Source organism: Protopterus annectens, chromosome 3.part1 (genome assembly GCF_019279795.1).
Source record: "Protopterus annectens isolate FY-2018-M chromosome 3.part1, PAN1.0, whole genome shotgun sequence".
NCBI classification, from domain to species: domain Eukaryota; kingdom Metazoa; phylum Chordata; order Ceratodontiformes; family Protopteridae; genus Protopterus; species Protopterus annectens.
The window spans coordinates 215,635,504-215,649,095 of NC_056732.1; the positions used below are offsets into that span (position 1 = coordinate 215,635,504).

A 13,592-nucleotide genomic window follows, 5' to 3' on the forward strand; every position below is an offset into this window, starting at 1 on the left:
TCACAGTTTGTTCCAGGAAAAGACAATGTGTTGGCGGACAGCCTAAGCAGGAATTTCACAGATCCACACGAGTGGAGGTTGCATCCGAAGGCTTTCAGACAACTCACTTCGACATGGGGCAAGCCAGAAGTGGACCTATTTGCCTCTCACCTCAATCATCTACTACCAAAATTTTGCACAAGGACATACCATCCAAAGGCTTGGAAAATAGATGCTCTTTCATTCAACTGGAACTCCCTAGCAATCTATGCATTCCCACCTCTGCCACTGATGACCTCAGTATTACTAAAGATCAAAGCAGAGAAGCCCAAGGGAATCATAATAGCTCCGGATTCGCCAAGACAACACTGGTACCCACTACTACGGAGCATATGTCACACCAGGAGGTGGGCCCTCCCTCAGTGGCCTCTACTTTTGACTCAGCACAATTTCGAAACACTGCATCCAAACCTTCAAACTCTGCAGCTAACAGCCTGGGAGATCCCATAAATACATTCAACTTACCTCTCTCCAAGGAAGTTCAGCGGATACTAACAGAGGCTCGAAGACCATCCACCAGAAAGGTCTACTTAGCAAAGTGGAAAAGATTCAGCAATTGGAATACCAGCAAAGGGCATGATGCATCATTGCTGAACATCTCACTTCTCTTGGAATATTTGGGAGATATGTTACAGAGTGGCCTCTCATATTCGTCAATAAAAATACATGCATCTGCTATTTCAGCCAGATACAACACTGATCCTCCTGTTTTTTCTCACCCCTTACTAAGGCAATTTCTCAGGGGAATCAAGAACATTAAGCCACCAAGAAAGGCCCCAGTGCCAGCCTGGGACCTCAATTTTGTCTTAGAAAAACTGACTCTACCTCCTTTTGAGCCAGCAGCTTCAGTTGACTTGCAATTTCTCTCATGGAAAACAGCCTTCCTGTTGGCAATTACCTCAGCAAGAAGGGTTTCAGAACTACAGGCCCTAATGGCAATACCACCCTTTTTGATTTTCCACAGAGACAGGGTTTCATTAAGGACCAACCCTACCTTTATGCCAAAGGTGGTATCTAGGGTTTCTCTAAATCAAGCCATCCATCTGCCTGCCTTCTTCCCCAATCCTGAGAATAAGGGGGAAAGGATTTTACATACCTTGGACATTCATAGACAACTTCGATACTACCTGGACAGAACCAAGGCCAGTAGGAAGTCTGAACAGCTTTTTGTAGCTTATGCCCCTGCAGTTCAAGGAAAAGCAATTTCAAAACAGACTATTTCTAAATGGATTGGACATTGCATCAGATTCTGTTATTCCTATCATGGAAAGACTGTTCCAGCCTATGTCAGACCACATTCCACCAGAGCTACAGCCACCTCTACAGCATTTTTAAGAGGGGTGCCTACAAAGGACATTCTAGAAGCTGCTACATGGAGCTCCGTGCATACATTCTCAAAACACTACAATCTCCCCCTATACTCCAGATCCAGAGCAGGCTTTGCTTCAGCAGTCCTGCAGGGTTTGATTGCCACACCATCTCTTTCCTAGAGCATACCTCCTCCCCCAGCTAAGCTATGGTATTCTACCCACATGTTATGACTGCAGTTGCATTCTTGAAGGACATAGTACAGTTTTGTACCTACCATAAATGTAGATGTCCGAGAGACATGCAACTGCAGTCGGGTTTTCCCTCCCTCCATACCCCTCTATGCTTAGGGTCCACTCCTATCCCTCTCTCTCTTAGCTGGGGATATCTGTTATGGTGTATTTGTTTTATTGCTCATGTATTTGTTTGGAATCCTGTTTTTGTCTTCCAATTTGATTACAGCCTTCCTTGGAGGGCACCTGGCATCTGGGGCAAGAAACACTGAAGAAAATGGCGTCGGCTGATGCTTATATACTCCAGCCGCTCTGACGTCGGAGAGAAATGTGACATCAGCCGACGTCGGACCCAGACTTTGGAATCCGGCCAACCGAGGGCTGCCTGAGGCAGGACAACCCACATGTTATGACTGCAGTTGCATGTCTCTCGGACATCTACATTTATGGTAGGTACAAAACTGTACTTTTTTACTCAAGGTTCTTTAGTGCCAAAGAAAACAGGAGACCTGAGACCCATCTTGGATCTGTATTATCTAAACAAATTCATAAAGAACTCCAAATTCCAGATGGTCACTGTTCAGTCCATTGTACCGTTGCTCCAGAAATGTGACTAGATGTGCTGTATAGATCTGAAGGATGCTTACTATGGCATAAAAATGAACAGACTATCCCGAAGATTCCTCCATCCAGCACCACTTTGATCGTGGACGCCTCCCAGTTTGGGTGCAGGGGGGGCATTACTTGGGATGGACTGTTCAAGGCATGTGGATCCCAGTGTTAGACCAAATTGCATATAAATGTCCTGGAGATGAAAGCGGTCCTATTAGGGTAGCAGGGCTTCCAAAACACACTCCATCTGGGGATAGTTGCTATTCAAACAGGACAATATGTCAGTGGTTTGGTACATCAATAAACAGGAGAACCAGATCTTTACCGTCTTTGCCAAGAAGAAATGAGAGTTTGGCAGTGAGCAGTCTCATCCAACCGCTTTCTTATAACAATGCACAGTCCAGGGAAATTAAATGTGCTCGCAGATAGGCTGAGCAGGATTATTCCGAAGCCTTGAGAGTAGTCTGTCAGTTAGTGCAAACATGATCTTCCGTCAGTGGGGTTATCCATGCTGCGATCTATTCGCTTCTCCCCCTCAACAAAAAGTGCAGCAGGGTTTTAGCGCTAATCCCTCCTCAGGGACAGTCACTGAGAGATGCTCTAGTCCACATTTGGCCCTTTGATCTTCTTTATGCCCATCCTCCCTTACCCTTAATCCCCAAATTTCCTTGGAAAGCTTACAGGTTGAAGAGCAAAGTAATCCTCATTGCCCTCTTCTGGCCTTGGCAGATTTGGTTTCCCTTCCTATGGTCTCATCTAATGTGTCCTCCATGGACATTGGACCTCAGTCCAGATTTACTTTCACACCCGTCAGGCCTGTCGGACTCATCTGGATGTTCCGGGCCTCATACTGACCACATGGTTTCTTTAATTCCAGTGATGATTAGATATACCAGGCTTTCTTTTCCAGTTCAAAGAATTTTGTTTTCATCTGAGAAACCCTCCAAAATAAAGATTTATAAAAGGAAAATGGAAGAGATTTTCCTTATGGGCTTGGCAGAGAGATCTTGATCCTTTCTCTGCTCTGATTTTCTGCTGTTTTAGAATTTCTAACATTTTTTTTTCCTGAAGTGGGGGCCAGTTTCTCTACTATTAAAGTTCAACTGGCAGCCATTTCGAATTTTCACATCAGAGATAATGCCTTCTCTTTGGCATCATCTAGGCTGTGTAAGGCTTTTCTTAAATGTACTTGTTTACTTAGGCCACTTTTATTAAGGATCCTGTACCACCTCGGGATCTTACTTTGTTTTTACAGAGTTTAATACAATCATGCTTTGAACCTTCCGCAAAAGTGGACCTCAAGTTTCTTTCTTGGAAAACTGTTTTTTTCTTGTAGCCAAAACTTTGGTAAGGTGAGTGTGAACTCCAAGCACTTCAAAACTACCTTATTTGATCTTCCATAAGGGCAAGATTGCCTTGTGTACAAATACATCTTTCTTATCCAAAGTTGCATCAGAAGCAAATATCAATCAAGTAATCAGTTTGCCCAATTTTCTTCCCAAAATTTGAGAACAAAGGAGAATACATGATTCATTCTTTAGATGTACATAGACAACTTTCTTTCTATCTTCGTAGAATGAGGGAAATTAGAAAGACTGATCAGTTGTTTGTTTCCTTTGCTAAAAACAAATTTGGTAGGCCTGTCTCAAAAACAATAGCCAAATGGATAACTGATTGTATTTTTTGTGTGTATTCCTTAAAAGGCTTGACCTTACCAAAACAACGAAGAGCTCATTCAGCTAGGTCAATGGCTACATCATCTGTTTTTTAGTCCAGGATTTCCATTGATGATACTTGTGCAGCTGCCACTTGGTGTAAAGCTCACACCTTTGTAGCTCATTGTAAATGGGACATCGTCTCCAGGAATAGAGCTGCATTTGGTTCTGTGGTACTCCAGAGCATCCTTCCATGAGAGCCACCCAAAATTACTGTTGCTGGGTACTCCTTCCCATCCGTTGAGGACCGAATTAAAGTAACATCATCAGATATTTAAGTTCTGTACTTAACATGACTTTGCATCTGTGGTCCATTTTCATTCCTCCATTTGAACAAGCTCATTAGGCTCACTTGAGGTTCTTAACATCGAAAACTGTTTTACTGATTTCTTTGATCTCTGGAAGAAGAGCATCTGAGCTGTATGCTCTTGTAGTGAGTCAGTATGATTTTCTTTAAGCCAAACTAACCATCTCCCTATTTTCTTTCCTCAATCTAAAAATGAGGGAGAAAGGATTCTCCATACCGTGGATGTGTGCAGACAACTGTGGTACAATCTTGACAGAATAAAATCTTTCACATTTTCAGAACAGTTCATTTCTTGTGAATGTAAGAAGGAACAACCTGTGTCAATACAGACCATTTCTAAATGGTTGTCTCGGGCTATTACCTTTTGTTCTCGCCACAGTGAAAGTATTCCAGGTGTGGTAAAGGCTCACTCTAACACGGTCTTTGCTTCAGCTGTGGCTTTTTGGAAAGTGATGGATTTTAAAAGTGTTCCAAAAGCAGCAACTTGGTCCTCTGTGTACATACTTTTACAAAACACTTACAAGCTTGATTCCTTCTGTAAGGCTAAATCAAGCTTTGTTGGACTATTGTTCAGTGGCTCCTGGTCCCTTCCCTTTCTACCCAATAAGTGTTGTGAGCTAAAGTAATCTACATATATAGCCAAGGCCACTCCAGCAGTGATCAATATGATGAACATAGTACAGTTGTGTTTGTGTGAGTAAACTTAACATAACAGTATATGTTTGAATACTGCTGCAATAACAAATTCCTCTCTCCTGCCACACCCCCCTTTTGTATTTGATTATGTCAGGATGTGTGTGTATGTATCTGTATCTATATTTGTGTGTGTGTTTATATAAATATATTGTTTTTACTCCTAGCTATGCCCTGTCAGGTCTAAGCCTTATTCTTTCAGTTGACATGAAAGCTCTGATGGGCTTTTCACTCAAACCTGTTTTTTAGGCACCTTACTTAATGGTTTTAGCATGTGGAAGGTGTCCTTAAGCTTTGTTAACTGGCAGGCTGTTATATCCTTGGCAGGATGCAATTCCTATATCTTGGGCTGCTGCTGCAATAATTATTCAGACATCTACCGTTATGGTAAGTTTACTTAAACAACTGTACTTTATGTACTTATCAGAACAGTAGATTTCTTTGTTCTCTGTTCCAACACTGAAATGACTCTTACACCCTTCTCCCCTCCAAAATTGTTACTGTTTGAGACCTGTAGTGAGACGGTGCTTGGCCTGTTTGTTTACCTAATGACTTGTTTATGCCAATTCCTTTGTTCAAGAAGATGGTGGTAGTCTTAGTTGATCTAGAGAGAGCCTGCAGAGCAGGAACTTGTGGTAGGGAAGAAGCTAGAGTGTTCGAGAACCTGAGGTGACCAATGCAGTGGTTCTAGTCTCCAGGTAGAGACCAGAGAAATCTTAACTTTCTGGTAAGTACTTAATTTAGATTTCCTTTTTTCTCTGTAAAATTAATTTTGCATCTTAAAAAAGTAATTAATATGTTCATTAAGTTAGACTGAAAAAGTACTGAAAAGGATTTGCTTTGTAAAAACTTACATGAGTTTAAAACAGCCTTATTTGTTATTAGTGTTTAGAAGAAATGAAGAAAGAAGCCAGAATAATAAAGATTGATAGAAGAGTGACAGGCTCTAGTATAATCGATGAACCTTTGCAGCAGGTAGGTTTGAAGTTAAGAATGCATTAGTTTCCTTTCTTAGACATTTTCTTCCCGAGTGACCCGTGGGTTTAAATGTTCTTGTGCAAATGCATTTATTTTAAGATTCTCCATCCATTTTATTAGGTGGTAATGATATTTAGGTTCTTGATAATCAGGTGGGAGAAAAACAGAGCTGTTAAAACATGACTGAACAAGAAATTATCTACTTAATCTTTTTTCTTCTGCTTACAGCAGTGGTCTTTTTAATTGAAGGAAAACTACAGAAACGGAAAGCTATATACAGTCATTATATCTTAATATTCTTACTATATTATTATGTCTTAATCACTTTGTTATATTTTAATTTGTTAAAACCCTTAAATGGCTGTGATGGGGGACTGTCATGTTGATTATTTTTCAGTCTAGTCACATTCTTCCCACAATGCATTGTGTTTCCCTGTAACATGACACTACTTATGTTTTGTATATTAAGTGTTTCCTTTCTGTGTTTAGCCATAACAGTGGGTCAGTGACATCCTAAGACCGTCTCTGGTAACTTGTTTTTGTCATATATGCAAGTTCCCCAAATTGTGCTGACTTTATGCTGCTGAAAAGTATTTAGTGGTGTGTTTAAGTATTTCCCATTTAAAGAAAACAACTTAATAGGTTTTGTAAATTATTCAAGGATGTGGTTACATGGCATTTTGAAGACCCTCCTCTACTCTTGTTTAGAAGTCTTAATGTGTTTGTAAGTCTAGCAGCTCTTACTTGTTTGTGTCTGATAGCTGTTACTTTAAAAATCGGGTTAAGGCAGTTGAAAACTTAGTTGATTCTCATACAGTCCTTGATTTTCTGCAGTCTTGTAGAAAAATTCAGCGCTTCACTGGCCAAAGTTGAGTACATACCAAATGCATTTGTGTAGCATCAAGTACAGTATATTCCTGCCCGTCATATAGAAGATTTCTACAAGTGTGTTTTGCAAAACCATTGCATATTACTTCTGTGTTTTATAGCAATTTGTTGTCCTCAGCAAGACAGTTTCAGGATGTATAACTGTAGGCAGTAACTAACATGAAAACCACAGAAACTGGCATGTCTTGGTTATGTTCTAACATGGTCAGATTCCTTTTTTAAACAACTCGAGATTTTAAAAGAGAAAAAAAGAAGGATCCTTCTGATCTGTATTATGAAAAATGGAAATGATTAAATTAAAAATTACTAAAGGTTTTCTTGGCATTAAACTGCATCTGAATGATATCCTTTGGAAGAAAAAACAACTTTCTGTAGCTCTGATGGCATTGAGGATTAAGTCCTGCCCATACCCCAGGTGGCCTGAGTTCAGTTAATGACTATTGAATTTGGCAGAACTGGCAGGGGAAGATGGGCTTGCCCATTGCTCATCCTGGAGGGAGGGCAGGGGGAGCAGGCTTTTGACTGCCACAGTCCCTTGGAGAAGAGGTGGTAATGCAAATGTGTGTCCTGTGTGCAGGTGTACCAACTGGTGGTAGCCTTTGTAGCGAATGTACAGGAATTTATACTCACAAAGGTAAGGCATTGTGGGCCTCTGCAGTGATATGGCTAGCTCATTCCCCCACTCAGAGGATGAGAATTAGGCCATTACAAATATCCTCATAGCCACAAACAGACTAAAGTGCTGTAGAAGACCTAATGGTCATTGTGTACTGTCCCTCCTGGACACTTTACTCGTTCATTTGATCCCGTAGGGGTGACAGCCACATGAGCAAGCAGTGCCTTTATCCATGCCCACTGATATCTCTGGGTGTAAGCTTGCAGTGGGTGTTGCACAGAACTGTCATTTCACCCCCTCAGCCCTATTACTTCTGTTGGCCATCCAGCCCTATACTAAGGAATTGTAGTGGGGGACTTTTTCTTTGGCTATATTCCCCCCTCCTACTCTGAGAAGTAAGCAGCTTCAGTTCCTTCATTGTTCTCCCATACTAGTCATCTTCCCCAGCACTGGGTCTGCTAATCAAATTGATTCTGACTTAGAACCATAATCACAACCATATTCTGCTATGTCACATAGCAGACAATTCTGGTTTATTTAACTACATTATATGGTGAAGTTTTGCCTAAAGCTGAGGCAGACATTTTGGTGCAAGTGTAATGTCATGAGAGTGCATTGTTAAATGTCACAAGTTAATCATCGTAGTATCGATGCAACATTTTTAACTATTTTCTTTTATTTCTGGTATAGGTGACTAGCTGTGCCATTAATTCACCCGCATCCCTTATGCATCACTACCAAAAAGTGTTTGGGACAGTTTGAGGATGCACTTGCCCTTTAAAAAAGTAAGAGAAAGTAAGGTAGTTAGGTATTATGTAGCTTGTGAAATGTAGTGTTGTTGTACTGCACTTCCTCTAACAGTCCTTTCTTTGAAAAATCAACCAAAACTTTACAATCCAAACAAAGTAAAGCAAGCAAAATTCCATCTCAGAATTTATCGATAGCACCTATGCATTTAACATAACTTAGCTAATTCATAGACATTTCATCCTTTTTTCAGTTAAATAGTTATTAAACTTCTGTAATAATCAGTTTTGTGCATTGAATTTAAACCAAAAGGGGAAAAGTTAATATTGGTGGCCCAGTACATTGAGCATATGGGAGAAACAGACAAATGCAGATTTCATAAAACAGAACTGGAAGCAGTTGCACATCTTGTTGCTTGGTATGAGAACACTAATGGAAGAGAGCCTGTATACTGAAAGGCATAATAATTTGGCAAGAGTATTGCACTGGAGGTTGTGCAGACATTACAATATTGGCCCCAAAACTTGGACTGAACCACAAGAGGAGGGGGGAGTATCAATATTCGTCAAAGATACCCACACCTCCAGGTTGGTGGCACAGCACGAAGCATCAGAGACTATCCATGTGCAACTAACAGTGGGTAAAACTGCCTTCCAGTTTATAGCCTGCTACAGACCACGCTCCCAAACCCAGGAACCCCACTTGGCCTTCCTGAGAACACTGGAAAATATGAAGGTCTCTCCAAACACCATTATATTGGGTTACTTCAACTACCCAAACATAGACTGGGAGCATTACTCTAGCTCCAACACCCTAGCCCAAACGTTTCTAGAATTTATAAACTCAAATGCTATGGAACAACTTGTTACCACTCCCACAAGAGGGGAAAACATACTGGACCCGATCATCACCAACATGGGGACTCTATGCTCCAGACCAGAAGTGTATCCCTCACTGGTAAGATCAGACCATAAACTAATCTCACTGGATATTCACATCCCGACCCCACCCCCTGCCCAGAAAAGCACAGTGGAAAACTTCTCTAAAGCAAATTTCACACACCTCAAAACTGAGGTGGAATCCTTCAAAGCCCCCGGGCCTGTGGAAAATACGGCCCAGACCGCAGAATCCTTTATAAACGCATTCTATGAACACCTTCAGGACTGCATGGATCATGCAATCCCAAAAAAAAAAAAACAAGACCCAATCCTCCAAAGGCAGACGTCCTGTCTGGTGGACCCCAGCCATAAACAAACTATACAATAGAAGGAGAAGCTACTACATGATAGAGCAAAATCCCAAAAAGGGAAGGCATCTCTGATCAGTATTAGCAAAAAACTACGGGCACTCATAAAATCGTCTAAGGCCAGCTTTGAGAGAAAAATTGCACAGGACACTAAGGATAATCACAAGGCTTTCTTTAGTTATGTTAGGAACCTGGGTGGGAATTCCCAGATATGCTCAGAATTAGTCCAAAATGACAAAAAATTCACCGAACCCACAGACATTGCCAACATCCTAGCTGACAGGTTCAGTGCAAACTTCTCCCCCCCTCCCTACCAAAAGGGCAAATATCTATCCCAGCAGAGTGCTGCCCCCCTGGCATCTCAGGTGCTCAGGTAAGAGCCGCCCTCTCCAAAGCAAAAAACACAGCATCAGTGGGACCAGATAGTGTCCCGGGCTGCATTCTACATGAACTCCAAGAAGAGCTAAACCCAAACATAAAAGTACTGTTCAATCTCAGCCTTACTACAGGATATGTACCCAAAGAGTGGCGTACAGCAACAGTGGTCCCTCTCCACAAAGGTGGTGCCTCAACGGATCCTGGAAAGTATCGCCCCATAAGCCTGACTATCTTGGTCTGCAAAGCTATGGAAAGGATCATCATGGACCTCGTAAATAAAGATATTGGGGACCTACAGACACTGGATCCTACCCAGTTCAGCTTTATTAAGGGCAGATCCTGCCTTTTAAACCTGGTCGATTTCTGTGAAACAGTCAGCAAGGCCATTGACGAGGGGAAGGTGGTCCACACAGCCTACCTGGACCTCGCAAAAGCCTTCGATACAATACCCCACTCGGGCATTATAGATAAGCTCACCAGCTTAAATATAAACCCCTATGTCACTAGATGGGTTGCAAACTGGCTCAAGGACAGAACCCACATGGTTAGAATTGCTGTTGCCACGTCATACTCCAAACCAGTTACAAGTGGTGTCCCACAAGGCTCAGTCCTGGGACCTCTCTTGTTCGGTATATATTTCTCGGAGGTACAGGTCAACACGGAAGGACTGTGGCTGACCAAGTTCGCAGATGACTGCAAACTGGGCGCCATAATTGACTCTCCAGCCGACACAAGCATCCTCCAAAAGGGCCTCATAGAAACAGACAACTGGTGCCAGAGCCATGGCCTCAAGCTAAACGCCAAAAAGTGTATAGTCATCCCCTTTGGCAAAAACAAAGTGCCCACAAATTGCCACATAGGTGGTAATCCATTAAGTACAGAAGAAGTAATTGGGGACCTGGGGACCCAAGTTGATAGCAATCTCTCATTTGACAACCACGTGGCCAAAGTGGTTAGAAAAACATTTTATATAGCCCACCTAATCATGAAGGGATTCACATCTAGATGAGGGGAGGTCATCGTGCCTCTTTACTCATCCCTCATCAGGCCCATAATTGAGTACAATGCCCCTCTTGGGATGTACCTTACCAGACACCTGCAGCAACTGGAAAGACCCCAAAAGTACTTCACCAAGAGGATCAAAGAGCTCAAACAGATGCCATATGCTGCCCGGTTAAAGAAACTCCAGCTCTACTCAGTGGCATACCGCCTGCTCAGAGGCGATTTGTGCCTGACGTATAAAGCCATGTCCAACCCGGAATTAATGGACATGCTGCACCTCAGAAAATCCAAATCCCATCGAGCTACGTGCTCGAGACTTGAACCTCAGCACTGAAATAAGTAGGACATGCTGGAGGGACAGATTCATAACCCAGAGGTTCCTTTCACTCTGGAATAAAATCCCAGTCCAGGTTAGGCAGAGTCCCTCATTGACTCTCCAAGAGGAATCTTGATGAGTGGATGAGAGATCGTAGGTTTACCCCGGGTATCACTTCTGTGTGTCACTGTTAGACAGAGGCACAGTATACTAACCTCGAAAAAGGGCATAGCAAAATTAATTTAAAATGGGTGGCGAAAGCCAAACACACTCTGGCTAGGCTTATAAATGCCCTAGGGCAGATAGCCTAGTATGAACCTATGAACCTATAATATTGAAGTAGCTGTGAAGCATTGGAAACATGAGCCACAAAGCATTGTAGTGAATGATGAAGTTTATATCACATGGGGTCACCCCTTACGAACAGTTCAAAAAAGAGATGCAAGAAAATCAGTTATAGTAGTCCATGAAAAGAAGGCAAAAATAGCAGTGATCATTGAAATTGCTACACCTGGTGAGTACAGTGTCTTGCATAGAGAGAGAGAATCAGTCATAAAATACCAGAATTTGCTGGCAGAAATGAGGGCAATGTGGATTAAAGATTCCCAGACATCTCCAACAGTAGTAGGAGCAATGAGTCTTATAAAAGAGAATTTGCAGTCTTATTTAGATATGCTAACGATACATTTAACTCCATACGAATTGCAGATGGAGTCGTTTCTCGTACATTGTGGGTCATGCGAAGAGCACTTTTGACTAACATCAAAGACTGAAACTGTTTTCATGCACTTTAATCATACTTGGGAATGGGGTCCATTCCCATCAGTGTATTTGAAACATGAAAGACTTGGAGAAATTAAATCGGGTCTAAGATGCATCTGTTACATATCTGATTTCATTAACTTTACTGTCATCATTGTACCATTTATTCATGTTTTAAAACCATTAAACTTTGTTATTCATCAACAAGCTCCCATTTTTCCTGAAATGTATGTCCCTTATAGATAGCAAACTCACTCAATTACTACCTATTAATTGTATCCATACCCTGTGATGCTAGGTATTTACACTATATAAAGTTTTATGGTACCCAGAACTACCCTTCCCTAGCTTATTTTTCCTGTATTTACTCACTCAAACAAGTACTCCTGAAAAATACCCATTTCCTGTCATTTCTCATCCTGTTGTGCATAGTTATATCTTTACTTTCCTGCTTCTAAATTTATTTCAGAATACTTGTAACCTCAGATGGTCATCATTATGATCACAGCTGTAGTAGCCTTAGATATATGTGGTTATGTCCTGAAACAGCTGGCCAACTTCCAAAGCTTCGGGGATGCCTTCTATGTGCCCAAAAAGTTATTCAGATCGAGTTGAACTGAAGAAAGAGTAATTTGGGTGAAAAGCCCTTATCAGTTTTCCAGTTGCTGAAGAGCACTCATTCCTCGAGGATTAATAATGTTATCCATTGCTGGGCAACCCCTTTCAGGAGAAAAAAAAAACATTATCTTTTATGATAGATACTGAACTTTTTCTGTGAAATTGCTAATTTTAAGCTAGGAATGTTTGAGTGTATTCACTGTTGCAGTCATTACATTTGGGTAATCCTGCTGACAGGTTGCCCTCAGTCGGCCTGAATTCCAAAGTCCTGGGTTGGCTGCTGTCGCCCCTTCCCTGACGTCAGGGGTATAAAAGAAGCAGCCAACGCCATTTTCTTTAGTTTTTCTTGCCCCAGATGTCAGGTGCCCCCTAAAAGGGCTGCCAAAAATGTGTGTGTGTGTATATATATATATACATATATGTGTGTGTGTCAAATTACATGCAGCAATATAAACTTTACCTTAATCTACAAGCAGATACACCACATAGGTTGTATAAATCAGAGAAGGAAAGATGGGTTCCATCAGAAGAAAAGGGGGATGGTGGGCGGGTATCCTGGACTGCAACAGTGAATACACTCGAACATCTACATTTATGGTAAGTGTACACAACTGTACTAAGTTCTTCGTGTTTCACTGTTGCAGTCATATGTGGAGTCCCAAAGCTATGGTTGGGAGGCTGGTGCTAAACAGCATTAGGAGCAGCTATGAGGCCCTGCAGAACTGCAGTTGCAAAGCCTGCTCTGGATTTAGAGTAAAGTGGCAGATGATAGTGCTTTGTAAAGGTGTGCACTGAACTCTAAGTAGCAGCCTCTAAAATGTCCTTGGTAGGTACTCCCCTGAGAAAGGCTGCTGAAGTTGCTGCAGCTCTGGTTGAGTGTGGCCTAATGCCCTTAGGTACTGGCTTGCCATGGTGTACATAGCAGAAATGAATGCAGTGGCCTATCCACTTTGGTTCTGGAATACAATAAGAATGAAAGTCCTTATGAGGTATTTGCTTCCCACAAGAAATGCAATTGTTACCTTTTTCTGACATCGGACTGAGGCAAGAAAAGGTTCCCCAACTGGGTACTTAGCTTTATTGAAGACTTCAGTCTGAAATTCGATTTGAAAAAGACTACTCTTTTGGGGAAAC

The 13,592-nt window shown here is 41.7% G+C and overlaps 1 protein-coding gene across 1 annotated transcript in view; it reads left to right on the forward strand.

Moving 5' to 3' along the window:
• LOC122797651 (sorting nexin-13-like) overlaps nt 1-13,592 on the forward strand; it is a 426,576-nt gene that overhangs the window by 352,624 nt on the left and 60,360 nt on the right. Inside the window, exon 4 of the mRNA XM_044066191.1 lies at nt 5,793-5,882. Coding sequence (XP_043922126.1) covers nt 5,793-5,882 — 90 coding nt within the window. The remainder of the gene's footprint in view (nt 1-5,792; nt 5,883-13,592) is intronic.